The 27847-nt window shown below is 37.6% G+C and overlaps 1 protein-coding gene across 1 annotated transcript in view; it reads right to left on the reverse strand.

The window, feature by feature from the left end:
- The window catches only part of MCCC2 (methylcrotonyl-CoA carboxylase subunit 2), a 36067-nt gene extending 9216 nt beyond the window's left edge, over positions 1–26851 (reverse strand). Inside the window, exons 1-14 of the mRNA XM_086771211.1 lie at positions 26697–26851; positions 22201–22267; positions 19166–19250; positions 18805–18906; positions 18108–18235; positions 16175–16287; positions 11413–11526; positions 7245–7309; positions 6274–6373; positions 5183–5278; positions 3866–3938; positions 3588–3664; positions 1150–1216; positions 720–876 (exon numbers count right to left, since the gene is read on the reverse strand). Of these exons, the coding sequence (XP_086627337.1) occupies positions 720–876; positions 1150–1216; positions 3588–3664; positions 3866–3938; positions 5183–5278; positions 6274–6373; positions 7245–7309; positions 11413–11526; positions 16175–16287; positions 18108–18235; positions 18805–18906; positions 19166–19250; positions 22201–22267; positions 26697–26837 (1385 nt within the window). The 5' untranslated portion in view covers positions 26838–26851. The remainder of the gene's footprint in view (positions 1–719; positions 877–1149; positions 1217–3587; positions 3665–3865; positions 3939–5182; positions 5279–6273; positions 6374–7244; positions 7310–11412; positions 11527–16174; positions 16288–18107; positions 18236–18804; positions 18907–19165; positions 19251–22200; positions 22268–26696) is intronic.
- Between the last annotated feature and the right edge of the window lie 996 nt (positions 26852–27847).

Raw genomic sequence — 27847 nt, forward strand, 5'->3', positions numbered from 1 at the left:
AGCTAAAAATTCATTTTTATGCATAAGAATCTTATAATATACTGGTTTCTAAAGAATGCAAATTAATGTACTTCAATGCTTGCAGCATTATGTTTGAAAATGCGAAAATTCTGCTCATTTCCTATATTCAAGCACCTTAAAAATTTATTTCTCTCTTGAGTCTCTTCATCTCACACATCCCCCAGGAATTTTTCTCTTTAAAAATATCACCAACAACTTCAATAGAATCAGGAACCTTGAAAATTGAAAAAAACCCGAAACATTTATGTGAGTCATGTCCAAAGGGTCAAAAAAAAAATCCTTAGGGGTTCTGCAAACATTACTCACAAAAACAGGCTTGTTAAAGTGAATAAGGATATTTTTACACAAGCTGGTACTCTTCATATCAATGTAGAATAAAGGACCAGCCCATGCTGCCTAATGATTGTTTAGAACTGTACAATTGTTCCTACAAGAGCTAAAATGGGAGAAAAGCATGTCAGTATATTTACATGTTAGACGATCTCCTCTGTCACCTAATTCAAGACTAATCATGAGGCTACCAACATCTACAGGTTTGTCAGGTTATCTACTTGTGACTGTACTCACTGAGAACTGTTTTGTCTTCCAAATAGCACACCTTCTGCAAGAGTTTAGGTAGTTTTTCAGAATGGTTCTTTAAGGTTACGTTCTCTTATCTTAAGCCTTATGTCATGTCATAATTTGAAGTTAACACTTACCTATATGCTCTTCCACACATCCCATAGTTTCCAGCTCCATAAGAACCACCGATAATTACTGTTATTTTAGGTACACTGGCACAAGCTACAGCAGTTACCATCTTGGCACCATCTTTTGCTATCCCTCCAGCTTCATATTCTCTACCAACCATGAAACCTAAAGAATTACAACATGAAAAAAGGGCTCACTAACTTTTTATTATTATACTGTGCTATATGTCATACTATGTGCTTTATAGCACATGCAGAAAAAACTGAAGAACAAATCATAAGGCAAGGCTTTCACCAGCTGATGACAGGCTGATTTCAGAACAGGCTGGAGATATAGGTACAAAGCATAGAAGATGCTGTCTAAAATTTAGTCATAGCCTCAGGAGTTAACAGCAAAGCCTACAACATAGTGAAACTTAAAAATATTGAGCTTATTCACCTGTAATATTCTGCAAAAACACAAGGGGAATATTTCTCTGACAACACAACTGGATAAAATGTGTTCCCTGTGGAAAGGAAAGAAAAAATGAAAAAGTAAGCCATCAAAAGTTGGATCAGTGAAGCTACCACTACCAGCACTCTGAAGTCTGTGACGTCTCCTTCCACTGAAGTCCATGGGAGTATTTGCATCATGAAGTATTTGCACTACTTCTGCTTCATCCAAAGTCAACTGCAAAACATGGATTCACCCTAGCAGAAGTAAGAAAATGCCAGAAATGTGAGTCCAAGGGTAAAGAAGAAATAATCTTTAAAAAGCATTACTGCTGATACTGAAAAGCTCAACTGTTTTGACTCAGCCAGTATGTAGTTAAACTACAGACAGCTTCACAGTGTGGCATCTGACATCAAGTTTTGTAAGACTGTCATGGAAATCAAGACAGCCCATCAGAAAAAAAAAAAAATCTCCCATTTCCTGTAGAAAATAAAATTATTCTCTGAAATGGGCAAAGTCTCTCACACACTATTTGCTTACAGCCTTGCCAATTGCTGTCCTCTTTATGAGGGCAGATGTCCTCTCCCCACTTTTTAGGAAAAGACCATTTTCCTAGCAAAGATACAAATAGTAGATTCCAGGCTTTTGTTTTAACTAGAATTAATCTAAATCAGTAAGTTCCTCCGGATATTTACACACTGCTGGTAAAAAAAGAAAAAAAAGAAAGAAAAAAAAGAAAGAAAAAAAAGAAAGAAAAAAAAGAAAGAAAAAAAAGAAAGAAAAAAAAGAAAGAAAAAAAGAAAGAAAAAAAGAAAGAAAAAAAAGAAAGAAAAAAAAGAAAGAAAAAAAAGAAAGAAAAAAAAGAAAGAAAAAAAAGAAAGAAAAAAAAGAAAGAAAAAAAGAAAGAAAAAAAGAAAAAAAAGAAAGAAAAAAAGAAAGAAAAAAAGAAAGAAAAAAAGAAAGAAAAAAAGAAAGAAAAAAGAAAGGAAAAAAGAAAGGAAAAAAGAAAGGAAAAAAGAAAGCTATGTAGTACAGCAAATGGAAAAAACTCTAACCTCTTCACAATACAAACCCAGTGAAATTTATGAAAAGAAAATTAAAAAAAAAGAAAAATAATAAAGCATAATCTTTTTCAGGTGAGCACTCAAAAAGCATAGTGATGATCATGGGAAGAAGATGTGTCACAACTCATTACGAAAATTGGAAAGAAAAAAAGGAATATTGTTATATTATGATGCTCACAGAAGCAACATCTTTGACAAAGGTCTTTCTAGAGGGGAAACAAATTAAACTTGACCATCTCCTCTTACAGTACTGATATGCCAACAGATGTCAGCAGAGAAAGGTTCCTCACATTTTTTTCTTCGGTAGGAAAAAAGTTGCAGCACTGAATTATCAGATAAATGATGAAAGTATTAGAAATACTGAGTTATTTTCAAGTTGGAAATAACTATATTAAAACAAATGCTAGCCAAAACCAATGTCACTTAGTACAATACTCCAAGTTCAAACTATTCCTTCAGTAAATGAAACTCAATTTCGTGTATTATTTTATTACAGCGATAAATGAAGTAAAATTACTTCCTTTCTCCAAATCTTTCATCAAGGCTTCCTTTTTCCTGTAGATTTTCAGTACCGATTTCCTCCCCGTTAGTTTGAGGAGCCTGCTTGAACAAAACTACCACGTATAATCGCTATTACAAAAAATTCACAGATGGTAGTTTATTGAAAAAATAAAGAACTAAACTGAACAACATAGAACAAGGTAAGTAACCACTCTGCCATACCCAGAAACCCTTTGTCACCACCAATCCCCTCAAGCCCAATGTGTAAAGCACTGTTAACTGTAATGCAATCACAATATTCCATCAAAGATACCCTTTAATTCACAAAACAGATATTTCAGTTCACAGATTTTATGAGACTGCATGTTTTCACTCATTAGTCTAAGCCAGGAGCTGCTGCAGCAAAGTATGAAAATTAAATCTCTGGTAAACCAATGAATTGAGTACTGGAATCCAGGTTTGAAATTTTCCAGTTATTACAAAAAAAATAATGTGATTTATTGTAGTACTTCACAGTTTAGAGGTTAGGACTTCACTAACTGGATATTTTACACAATGAACAGGGACTTTTCTTGTAATAGCTGTAAGTTTCAGGATATACTACTTCAACAGTGTTGTAGCCACATAAATTCAAATATTGTTTTTCTAACTATGTTTTCCTGTTGACCTATGCACTTCATATCAGAAAAAATCTACAGAACACTGTTTCTAGAATATGGCCCATTATTTTTACAGCTTATTAAGCTATTTAATGCTTACATGAAAAATGTGGAACTAGTCCACTTTCATTATTTTAAAAAGTTCATCATTTCAAGAGCAAGTTGCCACCAGAAGTTTTATTTCTCAATGGCAAAGAAGATAAACCAATTATTCATTTACCTTTTTTGCTGACTCTGAGAAAAGAACTCCATTGTTTCCAATAATTCCTACGGGATACCCAAATATTCTTGCAAATCCTGAAGGAGAGAGAGGAATTAGTAACTTTTCACATGTATTTATTTCAATATAGCATATAAAGGTAAGACTTTCTCTTGGTAACAAAAACGGCTCTTCTTTAAGAAAAACGTTATTAAAAATATAAATGGGTGAACCAAACAGAACAAATCCAACTACAAAACCAGTGGGAACATACACAAAATAATTGTATTTCTACATACCTGTAACTAAAGTATCCCCATACAAGGCTTTGAATTCATCAAATTTACTTCCATCTACAATTCTAGCAATGACCTGAAGAAAAAAATAGAAAAAATTAAATGAAATTCTTAATCCTTCACAGTTTTTAATTCATTTAGAAAGAAAAAAACATGCTAACATCTAACTTAAAATAAATGCTTTCTATTTAGAGAACATTAGGCAGCCCACCATATAAGCAGTCTGGATAGCAGGCAAAGCCCATTTACTTTTAAAAGTGTGATTATCTACATGTTTATAAAAAATGGAATTTCAAGATTAAGAATATTCTAACTTAACAGTTTAAATTATACAGGAACAAAGTTTTCCTGATTAGTTAAATTTCAAAGAAAAGCTGCTACCTCTGGTTATATTAAACATTAATCAATAGACTCATATTTACAAAGAGAAAAACATATACAGCCATGAGTCACTTTCTTACAGATAACTTTATTTTCAGCTTTGCCTAAGTTTGTGACACTCAAAAATAATGAAGATCTGTTCTGAAGTTTCTCTAAGATGCAAAGGAGACATTCTATACAAATATAGATCCATTGGTAGCAAGACGTTTGCCAGAAGGTATTTATTCCAACTTTAAAAGAACATAAATCCAAGCTATTACAACTTTCTAGAGTGTAGTGTCAGTGAGACTCGGTAAAAATGTTCATCTTTTTTTCCCTTGATGTAAAGCAAATCCTAGTAATTTCTGACAAAGTATTTAAAGAAAGATAAATAATAATTGGTTGGTAGTGAAAAAGGCTCTGAATATGGGATCTACGCAAATAGGAGAAAGAATGTGGTCTCGGATGAAGGTAACGAGTGAAGTAATTTCACTAGACCTGCAGTAGAGTACAGCAGCCTCCATGTGTGATTCGGAGAGCACAGAATTGTTTGGGATGCTTATACCGCATAAATTTTTAAGTGTTTGATCTTTACTTTCACAAGATCAACAGAAAAAGAAAGATATCACATCACCTGGCAAGTCTATAGAATGCTTCGTCAATGCAAAATTCCCTATTTTCTGGCATTTTCAGAATTTTATAAACCTCTCATCCTTGCTCATCCTTCTTGAGATTATAACCAAAAAGCATTTATTTTCAACATGTCATTGCCCTTGCAAGGGATCTGCTGGACAAGAATACAAAACAATACCTTAAAAAAATTTATGAAATTTCAATATTCACTCTATACCCCAAATTAGATTTCTGTAGACAAACTACAATGATATAAAGAGTGATGTCCTTCAAGAAAACTCAATGCATGCATGCATGTGCATGTGGATCATGCATTTATATTCATACCTCTTTGACATCAAAGTTTCTTTTTAGCTGATCGCCAACTATTCCATATATTTCATCACCAGGAAATAAAGGCTCTTCTGATGGTTCTATAGTTACCTGTAGGAATTTGACAAGACAATTTAGACAACAAAGGAATTATTAGTCCACATTATGACTTCAAAACCCAAAACCCAATTAATTTGCTAGAAACAATTTAATTTACTAAAAAAACCCAAAAAACAATAAATGACTGCTTTGAGCACAGTCTTGTCTTCACGAACCACATCAAAATGCTTCTACTGGCTTGTCCTCATTGTGCATAAAGATCAAGTTTTTTTAAACTGAAGGTTGATAACACTTTCTCACTTACTGTTACCTTTGTTTCTACTACTGCACATGCCTCCATATGTGCTCCACTTCTTCCATTATTATAAAAAATTAAGCATGTCCTCCCATTTGCTTACTTTCCTCTTGTGCTCTATTAGGCAGGTAGTATTGCAACAAAACAATGAAAATTTTTGCCACACAACTGAATAAAACATCTTGACTTCCTTCAGCTGCTGAACTTTAATCTTCAATTCATCCTCTTCAATTCAGTCCCTTCTGCCAAAATAAGTTAAGGCAATTCCTTCCCCATATGCTATTCATCCTGTTTTCTACAAGGAATTTTTAAATCAGTTCAACACAATGTCATGATTTATTCTATCCTATCAGTTTTATACCTTTCATTACTAATAATGGAAAATAGATGCTTTAGTAGGAATCTAATTTTAAGTCCATAGGAGTGATCATGTCAGCTTAAAATTAAATGAAGCACTTTGTAAGACTGGGTTAATCTTAAAGGGCCATCTTAAAGATGGGATGGACCAGATTCTGAAGCACTGTTCTAGTTGCTTCACTCTTGCATGCAATCCCAGTGACTTTTTTGGGAATAAAGCAGCAAAAACCTAAGTGCAGAACTGAAACATTAGAGAAATCTTTAAGGACCACAACCATAACTTTAATTTTCAAAGTGTCTAAGTCAGAGACAAAAAAAATGTGTTGTATAAATCAGGCACAGAAAAGCATTCCTAATTTAAACAATGCAGAGTTTTCAGATTATATACACTTACGTCTATTTTCTTTTTGAGATTTAAACTTCTTACAGCTTTCCTTGCCAGATGAAGTGCATGACTGTCATCCAAAGCATAATGATCTGTTACACCAGATTTTCTGTATATAAATAACAACAGCAATAAGAATACTTTAAAAAAAAATCTGACCATGAAAATTTAAGGTTTTAAAAACTTTTAAGACTTTAAAAGTTTTATATTCATTTTAAAAATACAGATTGTACAACACAGCTCTCCGTGTTTTGTTATGAAATTACTTGCAAAATAAAACCCATGCCTGAACTTTTATTTGAAACAGTACATTGAAGTTACCAGATATGACATGAAATAGCAACTCTAGCAAGTTAAAAAACTAAATGACAATGTAACGGATACCCAACACTGTTCAAATGGAAATTAAAATTAATTTGAAATTACAAAGAAAACATGTTTACAGAAATGTTATGAACTGCCCTTAAAATAATTATTCACTTCAGTAAATTGAAGTAAAAATTAAGCATTTACTGTACAGTAAGACTTAACTTATTTTACAGTAATAACTATTCTCTTACAAAAACCACAAGCTATTTTAATCTTGTTCGCAGTAAGCTCTAGCTGACAATAAGAAAGACACAATCTGCAAAATATATTTTCTTTCTCAATGCTGATTACTCTATTAACACTCAGTATTAAACAGTATATACAAGTCCTCTGTATTATGCATGATGCTGTATTACATTAGACATGTAAATATTTTAAAGCAGGAAGTGAAGGAAACAAGATTCTATCTGGAGTAACATAAAGAAACCATGCTAGTCGAATAATAAAATGATTCAAAAGCACCAGATAAGGACACAGAAAATCTTAATTTTCAAAATCTAAATATAGTTTTTTTTAAAAAAATCTAAATAGAAATTAAAAAATAAAGTAAAATAAAATACTAAAGTGTAAAGGATGGAAGAAAGTAACTCTGGAAAAATATTTCTTTAAACCTGCAGTGAAGATCTGCCCCTCCAAGATCCTCTGCTGATACCTCTTCACCTGTTGCTGCTTTAACCTACCAGAAGAACAGCAAAATAAGTTTTAGAGTGACAATTGTCTTGCATTAATATTTGTATTGGCTTAGTTACAGCAATAAAAGAGATATTTGCAAAATGCTTCTTCATTAATAGTATTTCCTCAGTTACTCTCCCCAAGAGCATTTAGAATGTGACAACACAGAGTCTTGTCAAAATTACTTAATTGGTCTGACTTTGTATCCTTATTCTAGCATTAATATGTAGTCTTTGCTGCAAAGTGGCTGATGGTGAACTCTGGACCACTGTCCAGGTCATCTACGAAGATCTTAAGCAGTACTGGTCCCAGCACTGACCTCTGGGGTACACCACTAGTGACTGACCTCCAGCTTGAGACCATACTTCATCAGTTTGTTGAGGATGTTACAGAAGGCAGTGTTGTCTCTGCATAGAGGGCTATCAGTCTGATCAGGCCTGACTTCCCCATTGTAAATTCATGCTGACTACTCACAGTCACCTTCTTGACCACAGTGTTTTTGGAAACAGCTGTTTAGAAGAGTCCCCAGCACATAGATACACACAAACTTTACAAACTTATCCTTTTTTACCAGACTTTCCCTCACCACTGAGCACAGAAAGTACCAAATTTTCCATGGGGAAGGAAAAACCAGAAGTTTCTGGAATGGGATGGAGAAACCTGCAGGTTAATGTAGCATCCTGAGTTACCAAGCGGTATTGCCAAAGGTGAACATATAGATTCCTCAGCTTGGGGAGTGTGGAAGACTGGCCCTACATATTACTACTACTGTGACAATTCTCTTCTTACTATTGAGATCTATCTGTTCATGAAGTCATTACTCCTCACCTTTCTAGAAAGAAGGCCAAAGAAACCTGCACTTTAGACTTTGGACTGTACTTGCAAACTTTTTTTTTTGCATACACATCCCAAGATTTAACTATAACTAACATCAGAAATTTTCTTTTGCTTCCTTAGGATGTTTTGTTTTAGGCAGGTTAGCAATAAAATCCAATCCAATTTTCTTCATATAGGAAAGACATTCTGGGAAACAAAGCATACACAGTAATGGCTACAATATCTGCTACAACATGGAATGGAAGTTTCTATGGGAGTCTAAAGTAATTTTGAGGCTTAGAGAAAAGCTAGTGAAATATTTTCAGCAGGAATATGAAAAGCTCTACCAAAGAGAAAAGCTGACAGGTAGCGATATTAAATTTTGATCTATACAGACAAAGATAAGGATCATTACATCTGCAGGTTGCTAAGGAACAAATTAAATTGGAGGATAGTTGTGAAGTCTTCCTCTGGAAGTGGTGAAAATTTTTCGTCCTTTCTAAACTTCACAACATCCTTTGCAGTCACTGACTTGCCTAGCCAAGTCTTCCCTTTGAGACCTGACTCAAGCCACCGTTCTTCAGCTGCCTGTCCTGGCGAAAGTCTCTTGTGCTACATGTCAGCAATACATGTGTATGGCCTAAATTCCCTTGCGATGTTAAACGATTACCATCCTTTTAGAACAAGAGAGTCTGGTTCCTTTTTTTTTTCAGCTCCCTAGCCAGCTTCCTGGGTAGTACTGGGCATCAGCTCCTATTTCGTACCTGCTTCATGCTGGAGCTTGAAAGAAACCTGCTTTGAGTAAGCTCTCCAGGACACATTATTCAGTGCATCCAATGGGTCTCCCAGGGTCTGATGAACCTTTCCAGCTCTAACATAGCTCCAAGTAGAATCACTTCACTCCCCAGCACTCTTGCCAATGGAAACGTCATGTTAGAAGAGCTGAGTTTGCTCAGGTCTTTCAGATTTACCAGCTGAGCTTCTGCAACAAATTACTCTGAACCTCAGCAAGCCCCAGAGGCAGTACTGCCACTTTACATGCCACTGGCTCTAAGCTAATGAACTGTGCTGGACCTAGAAAGGGTTTGTACTTAGCTCAGGTGTTCCTGCAACCAGGGCAATTATTTGTAACACAATAACCAAGCCAATAACAGTCTGATGTAAAAGTTCGTGTCTTTCATCATGCTAATTTCCTTATCTCAATGAAAAGACACATGAATCAGCCAATGTTACTCACTCAGTTAATATTATTCTCAGCTAACATCTTCATTAATATTTATGCCACTTTTCATCAAGAAACTGCTAATATCTAAATTACAGTGATAAATTACTAGAAAATTGATTCATTTTGAGGGAGGATTTGTCTTTGTTTACCTATAAACCACAAGCTAAGAGACACTAACACAAGGCAAAAAGGAATAGAGACCTAGGTAAGACTTGAAACAATTATTGCGAAAGAAATTCCAATAGATAAAGAAATTCTAGAATTCTACATTCTAATGAGCAGTAAATAAATTAGTGCTGAATGACATAGTTGCTGTTAATGACTTCATTTGCTTTTGCTGATTAATTTGTTGTTCTTGTTAACTTGGAAAGCCTTGTCTGAAATAATAAAATGCTTCAAGCTAAATGCAGTATTTTATTATGGGAGACAACAAAGCATCCTTCTGCTTATAGAAGTGTATGTGTCCCTGATGCTTGCGATATGCTAGTTATGTTCTGAATTTATTTATGATATTCTGGAACAGTAATTAGCATTTACCACAGAAAAGTATGTCTGCATAAATTATAAGACTTTTTTTTTTTTTTAAGCTGCACAAGAATTTAATATATTGAACTTTGGAAGAAAAAAAAGGGGTCTGAAGTGTTGAATCCACTTTTAGCACCAAGATGACACAGCTGGGGAAAAAACACCTGAAGTAAAGGAAAATAATGAAATGCAAAAACATACTGTTGAAATGAGAGCAGTGCTATAGAAGTAAATGTTAAATGGCATCACAGGTAAGTTCTCTGGACTTTTAAGGAAATTAACACAATCATGCCTTAGCAACTGTTCAACAAAAAAAAAAAAAATCTGTCAGTGGTTTTCTTCCCATAGTTTATGGGACCTGCCACATTTTTCCAGTATCTTGAGTGGTAGAAAGATATGACTTCCAGCAGATGACTCTTCCTGTTACTAGAGGAATTGAGAGGAGCAGTACCTTCATTAACAATGCTGTTACAAAGTGGTTCCTCCATTCAGACTTGCCCAAGTTGGAAGGATTTTTGAAAGACATCTGATTTGCACTTGGGTTTGTCACAGGACACATGCCTGAAAGTTCCCAAAATATTATAACCAAAGCACAACCCATGAGCTGCCTCAGACAAGTTTGTTCAATGAGACAAATATTTAATTATTTCAAAAAAAAGCAAGTTTATTCAATCAGACTTCACTGACACTTGAATAGTTGTGCTGGGTGCTGCCCTACCTGTTAGTGCCAACACTAACATAACATCTGCTACTGGAAATCCCTTTCTTGTCATAAAGCTTGTGTTAAGTAAAATAAACTTTTTATTAAACTTTATTATTTTTATCAGTATAAAACTCAGCTTATGTTAGAACATACAGTGGTTCTAGTAGCTAGAACCTACATACAGTAGGTTCAGTAGTAGCTGTTTTTAAAAAAATAAAACCCACTCAAGCACTCTCTTTGCTGTTGGAGCCAAGCTACTATAATTTTAAAGCTGTCTTATGCTGCGGTATTTTGCACAGTCACAAATTCCCCTATGAGCTTTACAATAAAGTAAGTTTTAATTCACAGTTCTTCAGGTCAGTTTCCTTAGAAACAATTTCCTTACTAAGAAAGTATGGAAATGACAAACTCCATCACAAGTGCATCTCCCTCGTCTGTAAACTGACATAAAATATAGCAGATCAGTCCTGCTTCTGAAGTTCTCTGATCTTGACTCTGAGTTATAATATACATGTTTCTTTTTTTTTTTATTTCAAGTCTAACCTAGAGACTATATAACTGAATATAGAAAGCATTTTCATCATTTAAAATACGCATGGCAATCTAAAAGCAGTACTATAAAAACACCTTAACAAAATCTGATTTATATATACACCTCTAACAAACAGAAAATATTTAATTTAGGATATAAACATTCAGATATACTTTAAAATGCAAATTAATCTACAGAATATCTAGAAATATCTCACCAAGAAAGGTCTCAACAATTTAAGCTATACACCTGTCAGCAGCACAAATTTCTGGGGGGCTACGTTGCTAGAAACTTCTATGTACTTACCAGTGGTGGCCCTCCCAAGAATATCGTTCCCTGTTTGCCAACAATAATACTTTCATCAGCCATCGCAGGTACGTATGCTCCTCCTGCAGTACAGGATCCCATTACTACTGCTATCTATTGGGAAAACAAAAACGATAAGTTAATCAATTGTCCAACCCTTAAAAACAGCAAATGCACACACTACTATTAAAGACTGCACTGATTTTAAAATAACTTCTGGGACAGCACTGCAGGATTACTTTCGACTAACAGGGACAACTTTTTTATTTATGTTTTAGCTTTTCTTCCAAAAAATAGAGAATCTCTCTAGTTTTCAGTCTCTTAAGACATCATCTTCAGGATGCCCTGCAGGAAAACTCATATATGAAGTACCATGAGCTACGTACGTGAAACATTTGAAGACGTATCACGTTCTACCATGAAATTTGTTCTTACCAATGAATGGTAAAAAGCTGAAACCTAGGGGTTCCTGCTGGTGTTCATGCTTAAGTCAGAGCTTTAGTTGTTGCTTATTGGCATAATTTTACCAATGTTAACATCCTTTGAAGAAAATTCCTCGCATCTACTAGTATATAACTTCAGTTCTTCAACGGATCAACTAATTAACTCTGTTACTTCAAGGCACGTTGAGTATGCAGTTAACAGGCTTTATCATGAATAATCTCGGCTTCATCCTTATGCCTAATTTTGAGATGAACATCCACCCAATGAACATTTTCTACCACTAGTATTTTGGTGACACAAAACGGGCTTGACCCCACACATTATGAATACTGTAGCAGTGTTACGATAATGAAAATGAAGTTTCACACTGAACTTCTCTCTCAGGGGAGCTCCTCCAAAGACCCTTTGAAAACAGTTTGTAAAGCAGAAGAAATGGAATACTAATATGGAAAAGGCAGACAATAAGAAAGTAATTGTCTAATCTAATGCTTTCTTTCACAACCACAAAAATCCACCCCCACTACCCAATAATGTTATTTTGTGTTAACTTTGTTTGGAAATATTTCTAAAGTGACATCAAGTAGCATTGTGTGTTAAATGACAATTTCATGTTTGCTTTTAGAAGAAAACAGCATACAGAAATAAAACTTCCAGATCACAATACCTGTATACAAAGGAGCAGATGAACTAAGTCAACCTGCCAGCATCAAATCAAACAACTTTTTCAACAAATGGTTTTCAGTATCTTAAACTACATTCAGAGTCACTGGATTAATCTGCAATGCTTCTGTTGTGCATTTAACAAATATCTCCAGGTAAATACAGAGGTAAAATAAGCCTCTAGAAATGGGAGAAACCTGGGGAAAAAGTTCATTCGATTTCTTCCCCAGGATTTGTTGTTTTTTCCTACTCTTAACTTTACTGTGCTCATGCTGAAAAACGTGTCTGCATTTAAACTCGAACTCAGATGTTACTTTTTCCAATACATAAATTGAAATATGTACATACTGGAAAAACCAAAACCTACTTGTCAAATAGCACAACCTAAATTCCCAACTAATGTGCTATTTCCTGATTTCATTCTTTGAATTACTCCATAGGACATTACTTAAAAGCACAATGAAAATCAACAGTTCTGAATGCACATACAGTATTTCATACCCACTGATTTGCTCCCCATTATATCCATGCAGCATATTAATGCGAGGGAGCTTAGGAAGCGGCTAATGAGAAGCTAATCACAGCTTTCTGATTCACAGCTATACAGACATCAATGCAATTTAAAGCTGCAGTAGGAGTATAATAAATTAGTCACAGCTAAAAGTAGAGCGGGAAATTAAAAGCACCGTAGGCAACTGGGAAAACACAAAAAGAAAAAGTAAACACTTTAAGGGCAAAATTGAGAAGGGCTGATGAACTGATGAAACAGACTTTCAGGCAGGCCACTACAAAGAACAGAAGGTAGAAAACAAACAACGTGCAGACTCCCATGTTAGAAGAATTAACCAGAATGGAAATCAGAGGGAGCATAATTTCCTAACACCATTTCCTAACGAAAACTCGCAGACAGAGAAAATTATTCTAGCTACCAGTCTGTTAGCACAGAATCAATATGAGATTGACAAATGTTAATAGTGACTTTTTGAATTAAAAAAAAGGACAGAAACATCTCCTGAACAAAATACACCAGTATTACAGCCTTTACGTGAAGGAAGAACTTCAGTAAAAGATTTTTCACAGTCTTCTATAAATATTTTAAGAAAGTTAAACTTTCATTAGTGTCATACCAAACAGAAATGTGTTTTATTAAAAGACAAATCTTTCCTACACTTAAGTTTTTATCGTACAGGAGTAAAATGCCACTTTAAATGTAACACTGTATAGTAACTGAGATAAAAACAAATTCAACTTTATAAGAAACTTCACAAATCTATTAAAGTTGTTTCAAGATATTGAGGAAAACACCAGCACGACTTTAGGGCCTGGCATTTCTAGAAAGGTCCTGCGTAACGTCAGTAACTTCAGCCTTGCAAACTGGGTCTACACATTCATCTTTGATATAACATCTAAAAATTAATACTCCCATACCAGACAATGATTGGAGTCTCTAGCAAAAATGAGGTTTACCAAACCTTCTCCTAAAAAGGTAATTCAGCAGAACAGCTCTGTGACTGTCTCCTTTGATACCTGCTGTTCCACAGAAATGCTGGGACCAATTTTATTCACATGTATAAACCTAAAGTACAACCTACACCTAACAGTGACTCTGCAGGATGGCCAGGTTGTAAAGTGTCTTTATCCTAAATATTTTTGTTCTAAATAAAGAGTACTTTTCATCTGGAGACCTAGCTAATCATTACAATTGTTCCATTTTTATTGTTGGAAAGGAAGGAACTGCAGAAGTTAAATTATGTCAGACTTTCTAAAGAGATTTAGTGTATTCTTGGAATCCTCGTCCTTGGGTTTCTCTAGAGGCAATGGATTTCAGGATTCTTTGGTAGAGGAAAAGATGGCTGAAGATCTGAAGTCTGACTTGCTTCCAAAATGTGCGAAAAAGGTGTCAAAATAACAAACGCAGTTTCCTCAGAAATAATGCAAAACCAATGTCTGCCACGTAAGGAGGAGTCATACAGAATACTGTATCCTTGACCAGTGCATCTGCTTCACACTGAAGTATTAGCTTCTACTTCCTGCTTTTGAACTGGAAGATTCAAACAAGCACAGCTTCTCACAAAGAATAAATAAAAATGGTTCCAGCCCAACCATGCCTCTCAATTACAGACGTTGGTAAGAATGAAGAAAATAAAGTCCTATTTCCACTTTACATTAATGATGAGTAAGTGTGTCAAACCAACACAGTAGTGAAATACTTTCATGACCAGTACTCAGATGAAACAGCAAGTTAGCGAAACATTTACTCTGCTTGAGGTTCCAACATCTATTTCCAATTGTTCGAAAACAATTTTTCCTCTCAGGTGGAATATCCTGAAAATTTCTTTCACCTTCTTTCATCCAGCCTATACAAAGTGATAGGCACTGAACTGAAAACTACACCTAGGCTCTTGAAATTAAGCTAATTCACTGAGAATACCAGCTCACTGCTCAGCAGTTGAAAAAATCAAAGGTGTTACAAACTACTGCCTAAGGAATATAATACTGCATATAATTTTGCTATGTTTTTTATATATATCCATCATTAGGTGACATATTGAGTGCTGCAGTTTAGCTCCTTCACCTCAAAAAAGATATAATGAGACCTGGGAAAAGTACGGAACACTTTCTGTAGGAAGAACAGCTACGTAAGCTTGAATTCTTTGGCCTGCAAAGGGGAGTAAGAGGCATATATATGAGAGGGCTACACAACCATACGAAGGAGCTGGGAGTTGACTGACTAGACAGCAACTCTGTAGGAATGACCTGGTGATTTGCTTTCCTGGAATGTCCCTTTATTTGGAGGAAGTGATCTCCAAAGATCATGGATGACTCTGCCCTTCCTGACACCCTCTCACAGGTCCCTGCTGACAATTCCTTTAACAAGCCCAAGACTACTCTCCTGAAGTCCAGGGTCTTTATCCTGCTACCTGCCTTCCTTCACTTCCATCTGGACCTTACACTCTGCCCTCCTCTTTCACTGCAGCCAAGGCTGCCATCAGCACTCACATCCTCAAACAGTTTTGCATTCTTCATGAGTAATAATGCACCTCCCCTAGCATGCCACCTGCATAAAAAAAAAAAATTACTCCAACGCACTCCTGAAATACCCATGACACGAAACCACTTCTAAATCCAGGAACTCTGACTAAGAGTAATGCTATGCATCATTAATACATGACAAAATAACCTTGTTGTTAGGGTAGTTTTATCATACAGCACATCAGTGTATTAAATGGATATATAAATATAAGCACACCTCTGTTAGTACAAAGTATGTCTCATTTACTAGCCATCATCCAAGGGGTCCTCAGCTTTACAGTGTTGATACACAATAACCAACGGTTCCAAGAGACCTCCTAGTGCTTTCTCACATGGCCCTACATACCATGTTGTCAAGTCCCTTTTCCTCCTACTCCAAGATAGCAGCAGGTAGGTCATGTCATTAACACTAAGGCCAAGACAGAAGACAGCTTCTTTAAAACTATAATGACTTTTTGTGGACAGTTATTGTGTTTATAGTGCCTCCAATTCCCAGACTGGGCCATCAGGTCAGCAAAACACAGTGCTGTCAAAACCAAGCATGAATACAAGTCTTGAAACCAGATAAAGGCAGCAAGCATAGCAACTAATTAGCATGTTTCATTCTTAACTAAAAGCAAATTACCTGTGGAATTCCTTGTGAGGACATGACTGCCTGATTATAGAAAATACGGCCAAAATGATCTCGATCTGGAAATACTTCTGCTTGCCGAGGTAAATTTGCTCCTCCTGAATCAACTAGAGTGAATGAAAATATATTAATAGGTCTTTGAACAGTATTATATACTTAAGTTTTTGGTAAAGTATCTGCACATTACTCAAAATATACGGCAATTTCTATCGCTAACACTTTATGTATTTCCGTGAATCTAGGTATATTAGGATATTCCTCTTGGAAAAAAAAAAAGAAAGAAAAATAACATCCCCTCCTCCCAAATAACATCCATCCCAACCCCTCTAATGGAAAATAAATTCAGATGTGCTTAGAAATGCAATCATACCTTCCTAGACAAACTTCTAAACTTATCTTGCTGCAAAACATTTAATCTAAGAACACTTTCAGTCTACATTTTTAACTCAATTATTCCATTGCAATCCTGTCACAAGTTCCAGAAAAGGGAAAGACTAAGCAGCACTGAGTTCAAAGGTATACCATGTGTACTTTCATACCCTGACTATATAGACACACCAAAGACCTTACACTGCCTTTAGGAACCTTCACTTATTACGTGTCCTTGCCTCATGATGTGCCCTCCAGCTTACAGATCTCTAACTGCAGCTACATCTCCACTCCCAAATAATGTCGTAAGACTCCAAGGGTCAGAACACTAGAAGGAAATGCACAGGGAAGCCAATCACCTCTGAGCACTCTGGCTGCTGGTAATTAATTTCTACTTATGAACAACAGTCCATGTGCACATTCTCAAGTTGCACAACTGCAGCCAGTAATGACCTACATTCAGCTTTACCATGAAGCAGGGGTTTGACTGTTCTCTTGCCCTTGCAGAACTGCTCTCCCCAACCAGCATCAGCTACAACAACTAGACAAACTCCAACCTGGTGAAACAGACCATCCCTGAACACAAAAGAAAACGCCCATACCAGTGACTGACTCAATGACAAATGGCAGCAAGTGTCCACATCAGAGAATTAACACCTACGTGGCTACCACTGAGGGAGAAGGCAGCTCAAATGGCATGAAAATGACATGGTCAGCCAAGTGCTGACTGACTGCAAAGCAATCCCTCTTGATCGCACAATCGAAATGAACTGAAATAAGCTCAGGTACAGAAACTAATTCACCAGGTTTGAGTGATAACCAGTATATATACAGGGACTACAACGTGGTTTTATTCCACTCTCAAAAGTGGAATAAAAAAACTAAAACTTTTGTTTCAAAGGTCTATCTGTGTCCCACAGTTCCTCATTCCGTAAGATCTCAAAATGGTAAAATCACATATTATTGCTGGTAACTCAATGAAAAAATAAGAGTTGTCTGAAAAGACAGAATTTGCTGATAATTCAGACTAAGAAATCACACAGTTGTTTTGCAAACAGCAAAGTTAAGTTTCTTCTGTTTTTTAAGACTAAGACAAAATTTAGCCCTCCCCTTGCCTCCAAGACTCTCTTAATTGCAGATACATTCTCTCATAGGGCCACATGCTCCAAGAAAAGACAAAGTAACTTTTTTTTTTTTTTAAATTTTTATTTGAATTAAGGCTTGATGAAACTACAGGAAGGATTTCTCAAGCATGACAGAAGGGAAAGGAATAAGAAAGAAGTGATACAGTGGCATAGTTACATCTGTATCTTATGAACCCAGCCCTAGAGCAGTGCAGAAGTTAGTACTGAGAAGCTATGGGTACCATCTGGCTAAGATTTGCCACCAATCTGTAAAAGTAACACAGTATTGATGAAAATACATTTGAATATGTGCATCTAAAAATACAGATGTGTTTAGTTAAGTCTGGTGACACACCAGTCTCAAGAATACTTATTTAAAGAAGCAATGTCTTATCTTAACAGAGGACATTTTCTGTTTCTGCAATTGGGCTTACCCAAATACAGGCAAGGGAGATGGTTCTGCATTGCAATTTCTTGAGCACGTAAATGTTTCTTAACAGTGATGGGATAATAGGTACCACCTTTGACAGTTGCATCATTAGCAACAATCAAGCATTCCACCCTAAAAATAAAACAAGTTTATAAGAGAGAAAAATATTTCTAACGAATGTTTGTTGGTTGAGAACTGCAACATGCTCAGGACCCTCGAAGCCCAGATGCTCGGAAAGAGCCCCCCTCGGCTGCATTCCCTCAAATGTGCATTGTAACCACAGCCTCAGCACTATGATGTCCCATTTCACAGTCCCGTGACTCCGTAAAATAATGCTGTACAGCATCATATTTAATTTTAAAAATAGTCTTGAAGGTACTTTTAGTGGATAAAATAATCATTAGCCTAGAATAGTGCTCTATTTTTTGAAAATTGCCTTACTGATGCACTGATCTCTTTCCTTCATTGAACACCAAAAACTCTATGTGTGCTCTGCTTTAATATGGTATACATTAACTAAAAAACAAAAAAATCACTTCATTTTAACTAAGACTGACCAAATTAAGATACCAACTTTGTTGATTTTTTTGTGTCAGAAATAAAACACTAAAAACGCTAACAGCTTAATACTGGAAACTAAGCAAAATTACACCTTCTTCCTTCTCATATCATCAGTAAAGTAGGTCACTATTATCTCTCACCCAGATACTCGTCCAATGCCTGTGATAATGCCTCCTGCCGGTACCTCTTCATTACCATACAACTGGTAACCTGCAAACTGGGAGAACTCCAAGAATGGAGACCTGAATAATGACAGATACGATTTTGTAAAGGAAATCAGACATATTTGCTATTGAACCTCACTTAAAAGGTTAAATTCTTAAAAATGAGTTTGTTTCTTTTTTTTAAAAAAAAGAGAAGAGCATTTCAAAGAACACTTCTGTAAAATTTCAACTGTGTTATTTGCCAGTGTTTATGGAAACTAAAGAGAAAACAAGCCCGTTACAATACTTACCAGCAAAAGAGAACCTGAAGTGTTTTCAAAAAACAGAAAGTACCTACCCAGGATCAATAAGCTTGTCAATTCTCTCTCTGGGTAACAGTTTTCCTCTTGATATGTGAAGCTTACGAGCTTTTTCTCCACCTCCTGTGACACAATAGTAAATTGTTAGATTTACTATGGACACAGATAGACAAATCACCACTTATATTAAAACTTAGAATGGAAGCACTGATGAATTCCCAGTTTTTGAAGTATGGGCCGTAATAATGAATTGGATAAATAAAGGTTTAAACTTCAAACAGATGTAAGGTATTGATAAAAATCCTTGCTTCTCAGAATCTACCCCATTTCCCCTCTAATTTTTCACAGTTAGTCTTGAGGTGGAGACTGAATAAACACAGTTCTCCGAAACTTCCCCCCATTGCTTGGCAATAAAACCGAAGGGATGAAAACACAAATAAGCAGTAAGAACTACAAAAAGTACCGTTCCCCAAAATTGTTTCAAAATAGCTATGCTGAATCCAATCTTGAAAGAACCAATACAATCTGGATTAATTTCCTTATATCAGCCCAGAACTGTAAGCAGAGCTCAGACACATAGCATTTAACATGGAGTTTATCTTTGCTTCATTTCAACCCTTTACTTGAGGTCATCCTAAATCATACCTTTTGCTCTCTAGAGCTTTGTGTCATTCAATACTTAAGATTTGTTGACACACCTCAGCCTCTTTATAACAACAGCTTATACAAACATGGTCTATGTAGACAGATCACTGATCCACCTCATCACTCTAAAATTGTCTCCCATGTCCAAAATAAAGAAGGTGCTATTTTCCTAACATTTTTCCTGAGATTTCAAGATTACTTTGTCAGCTGAGCATCAACTGAATCAAAGCTTTTGAGCTTACCTTTCAAGCTCTTTTCTTACCTCCTTACTTGATCACTATGAACATTATTTCCTACCTGTTAGGCACGCCAGAAAGCTCACAATTTATTTCTGAGTCAGGCTGTTCATTAGGTGTGTATATCCAGCTTACGTCTAAATCTTATAAATTCTTTCTGTTCAAGTTTATTAAGATACAATCTCTAACATCCACCCACAGAGCTAATACTCTCATGCAAGTTCTCAACATTCCACATTATGATAATTACATTTTATTCAACCTCCATCTTGCCTTTCTCATTTACACCCAGAGTGATGCTGCAAAAATAATTTTCCACCCTGTGATTTTTCTGTGCACTTTCCCTCTTCACACACTAACTGTAAATGCTTGCCCTCTGGGCCCTGCAGCCATTCTATTGAAATCTTCTCTTCTAGGATCAAGGTGTTTGCTGTACCCTATGCTAGCCTCCTCTCTGCAGACTGTGAGAAGCAGCGTCAATGAAACAACCTTGGAGGCATTTAATTTGAAATCCCTTCAGTTTCCCCTTTACAGTAATTCTGTAAAAACTTCACTGTGACTGCTGATGTGCTATGATTGCTGCCAGTCATGGAGACTAAAAGTATCTCAGTTGCTTCTTGCACTTGTCATCAGAAATCCATTGGTTTTAATTTATTACAGTCTGTAAATTCTTTGGGGCAGGGACCATCTTCCTGTTGCACAGCTGAGGATTACTCAGTAGAATGGGATATTCCCATTCTACTGAGTAATCCCCAGCTGTGCCCTACCCATTGAAGTAACAGATAAAGAACGAAGCACTCACTACAAGGTCCTCAAGCAAGAGCTCATTCTCTGAAAGACAGCTCCTACAAATAAAAAGGTGTTGCGCTTACCCTTCAGAAGTATGCAACATAAGTACCTAATTCTTCTCATTCTTAAATGATAGGCAAACCAACCTCAATCAACACCACTCAAAACGGTGTATTAACATCCTGGTAGAAGTCCCTGAGATGGAGAAAAGATGAGGGCCATGTTCTTGTCCTGTTACCATTTAACAGGCAAGAACAGGAAAACATGCAGCAGTGAAGAAGGCCATGATCATTAGTTCATGAGCCACAGAGGGAATTGCTGAACAGTCTCTACACCCATAAAAGACAGAGGTAGTCTATGGGTTCCAGCATCTCCCCAGGAAATCCTGCAGCTTTGTTTCGCAGCAAGCAAGAAAAAACACTAAGCACAAAATCTTAACCTCACTCCGTTCCAAGATGTAAAAGAAACTGCATTATCTAAGAAACAGTATATGAAGAGACAAACAGTATCAGGATGGACACAGGAAGGGGAGAATTAAAGCTGCATGCTCAACCTCTGGCAGCACGGTTCAGCATTTACAAACCATTTTAATTTTATCGTCCTCATTAATTACAGTCAACTGTAATTAATTCAGGTAGTCTTACAAGTCAAGAAGATGAAACATGGATTTCAATCTTTTAAACTATTACAGACTTGCTTTTGTTTGCCAGCACAACTACAGTTAGGGTCTTTCAAAATCCTCTTTGCACATAAAGAGACTAACACGCAACCCAAACAGAAGCACATTTGCCAAATGAATTTGTTATAAAAGCAGGCAGCAGCAGATGAAGCAAGGAAGCAAGTGAAGTGGAAAGTATATCAGCAAAAGTCTTTTATTAATAATCTTATCTATTTAAAAAATACTGTGATTAGAAACATACATTTCATTGATCATGAAGATCTTAACTGATTAAAAACTAACCAACTCTAAAAATCCAGTTTTCACTATCTACTTGGTTACTTTTTGCCTCCCTGGCAATGAAATAATTATTCTGTTTCACTAAATCAGCCTTGTGTTCATTTACGTCTGCTTCCAGTAATTTATGGATTTGCACGCATTAGCATATTGCTCTGATATTCAACTGGCAAACAAAAAAATGTGTTAATACACTAGATACTGTGGTAAACAAAGAAGTGCTAATGGCATGGACATTTTTTCTTAGCTGGCCTGAAATTTTAGCTAAGCTTAAGCTCATTGTCGTATGACTACGACAATCCAGCAAATACGTTGTGTCTGAATGACCTGACTGATGAACATACAGCCATGGGGGAAAAAAAATCAAAATAATAAAAATAAGCAATAATAAACCCGGTTTTTGGAACAAATTAATCAAATGTTCTAAAATCTAGACTATCATCCTTACCTAATCTGATTTTTTCTGCTTGCTCTTGGAGTTCAGTTACCAGTGCTTTCATTCGTTCATAGTTTTCCTAAGTGGGGAACAAACCAGCATTTTCAGTTTAACCAAGCGTGACAGTATTATTTTTCAAGAAATAAACACAGAAAGTACAAGACTTATCTATCTTCTAAATTTAATTTTACCTTATTAAATACTAGCTCTGTATTGTCTTTAAAGTAATAACATTCCTACCTATGTATTTGCTTTCCTCAAGCATTCCAAGGCATTTAATAAACATGAGTGGATTTAAATTCTAAAGGATTAGTTCCAAATTTAATAAACAAAAATAGAATTAGTCATTACAGAGTTTAAGTGCTATTTTTCAGGTTTTGTTAATTTTTTGTTACAGGTTTCTTTGCTTTTTTAATCTAATTTTGTAAAAAACATTATGAGAATTCAACTTAAGAGCTACTATATCTCTTCTACCAAAAGATGAATGACCTAGACCCAACACATGTTTGGTGAACACTTTTAACACTCCTGTTGTTTAGGTAGAATGTAAAGATAAAACAAAGCTTTTAAAAAAGAAAAAAGTCTGGTCTTCTTGCCAATATCCTTCTTAGAAAAAAACCAAACCTCTTAGTTTTGAATATGACTGACCCAGTACCGAGCTCACCATTTCTACCAGAATTATCCAAAACTCTTTGTGCTCATTACCGTAGGTTTTTTTTTTTACCATTTCCTAGGAATTAAAAGGTATTTGTCAAGCTTAATTTTTTTTTCAGACATATTAAGAGCTATTGTACCTCTTTGAAAAGTGCAACTGCAACAAAGAAATATAGTAACTGCTGCATAAAAACCATACTGTCTTGTCTAATGCTCATTTAGAAGACAATAGAGTCTACTTTGACATTAAAAAACAGACTGGTGACTCTACATTTGGACTTGAACGCTCAGAATTAAGGTTTCTCCTAGAGGCAACAACTGTTGCAGTTAAAGTTTGTTCAGCTCTGTCTTAGTCACTGAAAGGCACCAAGATGCAAAGCAGGAAGAAAATAAAAACACGTACACAGGCACCTCACATTCAAACTGTTTTAGCCGCACAGAAAGACTTTCAAAAGAACACACTTCTCCCCCTTTGCAATTGCTACAAATAAATCAAAAGTAGTCTACTGAACAGTAAAACTGTATCGGGTGAAAACAGGTCTTAGCAATTTTATCAACTTGCATACACAGTTAATACAGAAGGTCAGCATTTAGAGGCTGTCCAGCAAGACCAGGGTGATGTGCTGAAACACCAAGTCCAACTCGGTTGGCTCTTGGGATGGATTCCCCTGCTCTAACAAAGTGGCGTCTGCGATATGGCTCACAACCTCCACTTGTACAAATTTTGTACCACCCAGTCGCTAGCCAACACCTAACGCATCTCAGGATACCGACCTCAGCTAATGAAATCTCTCTGATGTGTGGTGTCATACTGAGGCCCCCTGACTACTGAGAACACGGGAGGTCACCAGATTTCTGCGTCTCCTCCCTCCCTTTTAAGGCTGTATCAGTATGTACACCATGTTATTCCCCTTTCAGTCTCCTTATCTTGATACTTTAATTTGCCCTCTCCCACAGCACAGCTCAAACATCCACCTCTACAACGGTTTTTCTTCCTCCTAACCTGTGAAATCACAGTGCAATGATCTACTGGCAGTTCTACCACTGTCACAGCATCCCAAAACCCAAGAACAAAACAAGCCATGTCTTTTGTTGGCTCCGCCGCTCCTAGGAGAGACTGGGGACAGTAACTGCCCGTACAAGTTACAGCCATACAACCACATGCAGCACTGAAGAAAACAAAACCTGCTTTTAATCCTTTCCAGAAGACTCTGTTTACAAGTTTACTTTTTTTTTTCCCCTGTGAGAAATCTGTAAAACAGCCATTGTAATCCTATATTTTAAAAATCTGCAGTTTTATTGCACGTGTAAGTATCCAGCTTGATCTGCTGGCTCATTTTGCAGGATTACATAGAAAGTATTTTTTGCATTTCTCCTTGTTCAGTCAGCCTGTTTTCTCCAAATAAACTCACCTTTTGCACACAGCACTGAGCATAAAACTTACCTTTAATATAAGAAAAAAAAAACCAGCTGAAAATGGCAGAGGAAATTTAAAAGGGCATAGCAATCACAACCCTAGGCTTTTTTATCAGATTCTGAATTAACAACTCACTGTAGATACTTTAGTTACTCTACATGAAAAACTGTGAAAGGACTTTTTAGATCATGTATAAAAATTATTATACTCAAATATTTGAGTTGCTTAAATTAACTTAATTTCTATCCTTATCTTTCATGCCGTTAACCAGAACACAACATCATTATACTTCACAAAGTGAAGATGCCTTGAAATCTTACTGCGGGTTTTGACTATACACAGAAAAGGCTCCTCAGAACCAAATGTGCTAGTTCTACCACGTATCTGTGGGCTCTTCACTAGTTAATGACAAAAAGGCCCACACAGTGACGCAAGCTCTTTCTGGAAACTAGCCCTTGCACCACTAAGTTCTATAAAATTCTGCTGTTAACATGAGGGCTTCTATGAACTTTAAAGCAAAATCAAGAAGCAAGATCTGCAGACTGACTAATCCTAGAGTTATTGCATGAGCCAAATGAATTACTGCTTCACAGGCAAAGCAGCTGCAAGAGCTAATCCTTGGAATCTTTACATGGTTTTTCCTTTATTTTCCAGAATTTAGGCTTAGTCATTTTTAAATTACAGTTTTACCTGTCTGATTTGAAAGACAGTTTGCATTATGAAGGCCAGCCTGTACAGCCAGAAAGGCAAACATTAGCTAAGGAAGGCAAGACCTTCATCACGTATCATTACTCCTTTGTTTGCACTGTTACTCTCTGTATTACTTTTATTTCAGATTGTTAAGTGCCTCACAGCAGGGACCTCAGCTCTTTGCGTCTGTAAAGCACTGCATGCATTTACAGTGCTCTGTAAATTACTTCTATCAAACAGTAACACTATTAGCTATTTCACTGCTTGAATGACGTACCAGACGTATCCAAGCAAGTGGGCCTGTCTAGCACAGCTAGGCAAACTTTTCCTGTCTGGACATCCCATTGGAAACTGCTGCCAAAACACATGAACATTACCAAAAAAAGCAAAAAATGTGTTCTAGAGACATTACCAAGCCTCACTTTTCTTGTAAGATCCAAAGGTGCACAGACAGAAATGTAAATCCAGTGACAGCTTAGCTGAGTAAACACACTTTTAAAAACAGTACTCTTTTTCGATATGCAGAATATGGATATACACACATACACATTTAATATACACAAGCTTTGTATGTGTGTATACGTACAGACATATTGAAACTTCACATAACTTTCAGTCACCTAACTTCTGTCCCCAAATTCAGTTTGTGCAAAATCAAACACAGAACCAAATAAAATGTTTCAATAAGAATAGATATTGTTGCTTCACTTGCTGTTTTATATTTTAAAATTTGGAACAAATTTGAAAACAAATGCACGCCCTCCTACCAGTTTTGATCCGTACCCAAAACTATGCTTTTTGCAGCTGAACATAAACACCATTTTTATCTTGAATATGATGACGTTAATAATGCCCCATTATAAACAAAATTATTTATACCAGATAAAGTACTGTTTTCTCTGCGTAGACAACTGGAATTCCACCTATCCCTCCTCCTCCAAAGAGGATTCTTTCTGCTGGTATGGTGTTTTCTGGAAGCATGCCCATGACTTTGTAAATCTATTCCACCCGCCTTCAACTCAGAAATCAGTTTGCAAACAAGAAAAATTCCGACTTTGACATCACCGAGACACCACGTTCAACCGCCTACAAACTCCCTGTCTCCACTTCATTATTACGGTATCGACCAGCACTTTTATACAAAAAAAAAAAAAAATGCAGTAAGAGATGGTGTTCTAATTAAAAAAAAAAAAAAAAAAGTATTAAAAAATCCATACTGGTGCAGACGATGGTACAAACCCACGCTCTTTTCAGATGGTGCCTTTACACACAAGGCAATAAGCCCGCAGATAAGAGGGGCGGGGGAGCAGCAGGGAAGCCTGCCCTGCGTGCAGGGTGACGGCGGGCCGCGACCCACAGCAGCCCACGTCTGCCACGCACGGCTGCACGGAGCCCGCTGTCACGCCAGCTGTACTCTCGCTCAGAGCCCACGTCCCCCCGTTTCATTTTTTTATTCTGCCGCCGACGGTGCCGGGCAGAGCATGCCCGGCCCCCGGCGCCTCACGGCGGGGGCCCTCCCCTCAACAACCGGTTTGTCATAACTCGGAAGCGGAGGGCGGACGAGCCGCGGGACCGGGAGGGCCGCCAGCGGCCGCGCCGCGGCTCCCTCCCAGCCCGGCCCCACTCCGGTCCCCGAGGCTCCGCACCTCCCCCCGCACGGGGAGGCGGCCCCCGCCCGCCGGAGCCTCCCGTCTGCGGCCTGCGGCCCATGGGGCGGAGGGAGCCGGGCCCCCCCGGCCCGGCCTACCTGGTAGAGCGCGGAGCCCGTGTCGGGGCGCGAGCCCACCGCCGCCACCGCCTCGCCGCGGTAGGCGCGGGCGGGCGGGGCGGCGGGCGCGCGGCGCAGCAGCCGCCACGGGCGGAGGAGCCGCTGAGGCCCCAGCAGCATGGCGGCACAGCCGAGCCCAGCCGGCCGCCCCAGGCCCGCCGCCGCCACTCCCCCCGCCGCAGCCAATGGGCAGAGCGTGGCCCCGGGCCGATGGGGCAGGGCCGCCGCACCCTTACCGGCGCCCGGCTCCGGCCGGGGCCTCGGTAGCCTCATGGCTCGGCCTCGGCTCCGGCCCCCCGCCTCCTGCCGCTGTTGGGGGCGGCTGTTGATTTGAGAATTAGACTCGATAAAATGCGAAAGCATTTCCCGTTACAGATCGGTGTCACCGCAGCGCTGCATGTGCCGTTCAGTCCCCGTCGCCCTAGGTCCAAGATAATGCTAAAACAACTCCTTTTGAAGTAATTTTGCTTATACGCTTCAGAGAGGATCGTATGCTTGTGCATTCTCAGAAATCCAGGGGCTTTGCCACTAACTGCAGAACTGCTGAGAGGCTACAGTACTGGTGGCAGATTTATTTTTTTTTTAATCCTAACGTCTTTGTTGGAGTTGCTTCCTCGCTTGAAAGCTTTGCTGTTTTCCTGCATTCCAGCTTTACTTTTTTTTTTTAAACAAGGCTATAGTACTTACAGAGAGCTACACCGTGCAGTCAGATACCAAGTAAATAAAGCTCAGCCGGGAGAAGAGGAGGCTCCAGGGAGACCTTACAGCACTCTTCCAGTACCTCAAGGGGGCCTACAGGAAAGATGGGGAGAGGCTGTTCAGCAGGGCCTGTTGTGACAGGACGCGGGGTAATGGTTTCAAAATAGAAGGAGGTAGATTTAGATTGGATATTAGGAAAAATTTTTTTACACTGAGGATGGTGGAAGACTGGCACAGGTTGCCCAGAGAGGTGGTGGAGGCCCCATCCCTGGAAACATTCAAGGCCAGGTTGGCCGGGGCTCTGAGCAACCTGATCTGGTTGGAGATGTCCCTGCTCCTTGCAGGGGGAATCGACTGATGGCATTTAAAGGTCCCTTCTAACCCAAACCATTCCATGATTCTATAAAAACAAAACCACACAAATGACAACA

This window comes from Chlamydotis macqueenii, chromosome Z, assembly GCF_036417535.1.
Source record: "Chlamydotis macqueenii isolate bChlMac1 chromosome Z, bChlMac1.mat, whole genome shotgun sequence".
NCBI lineage: Eukaryota > Metazoa > Chordata > Aves > Otidiformes > Otididae > Chlamydotis > Chlamydotis macqueenii.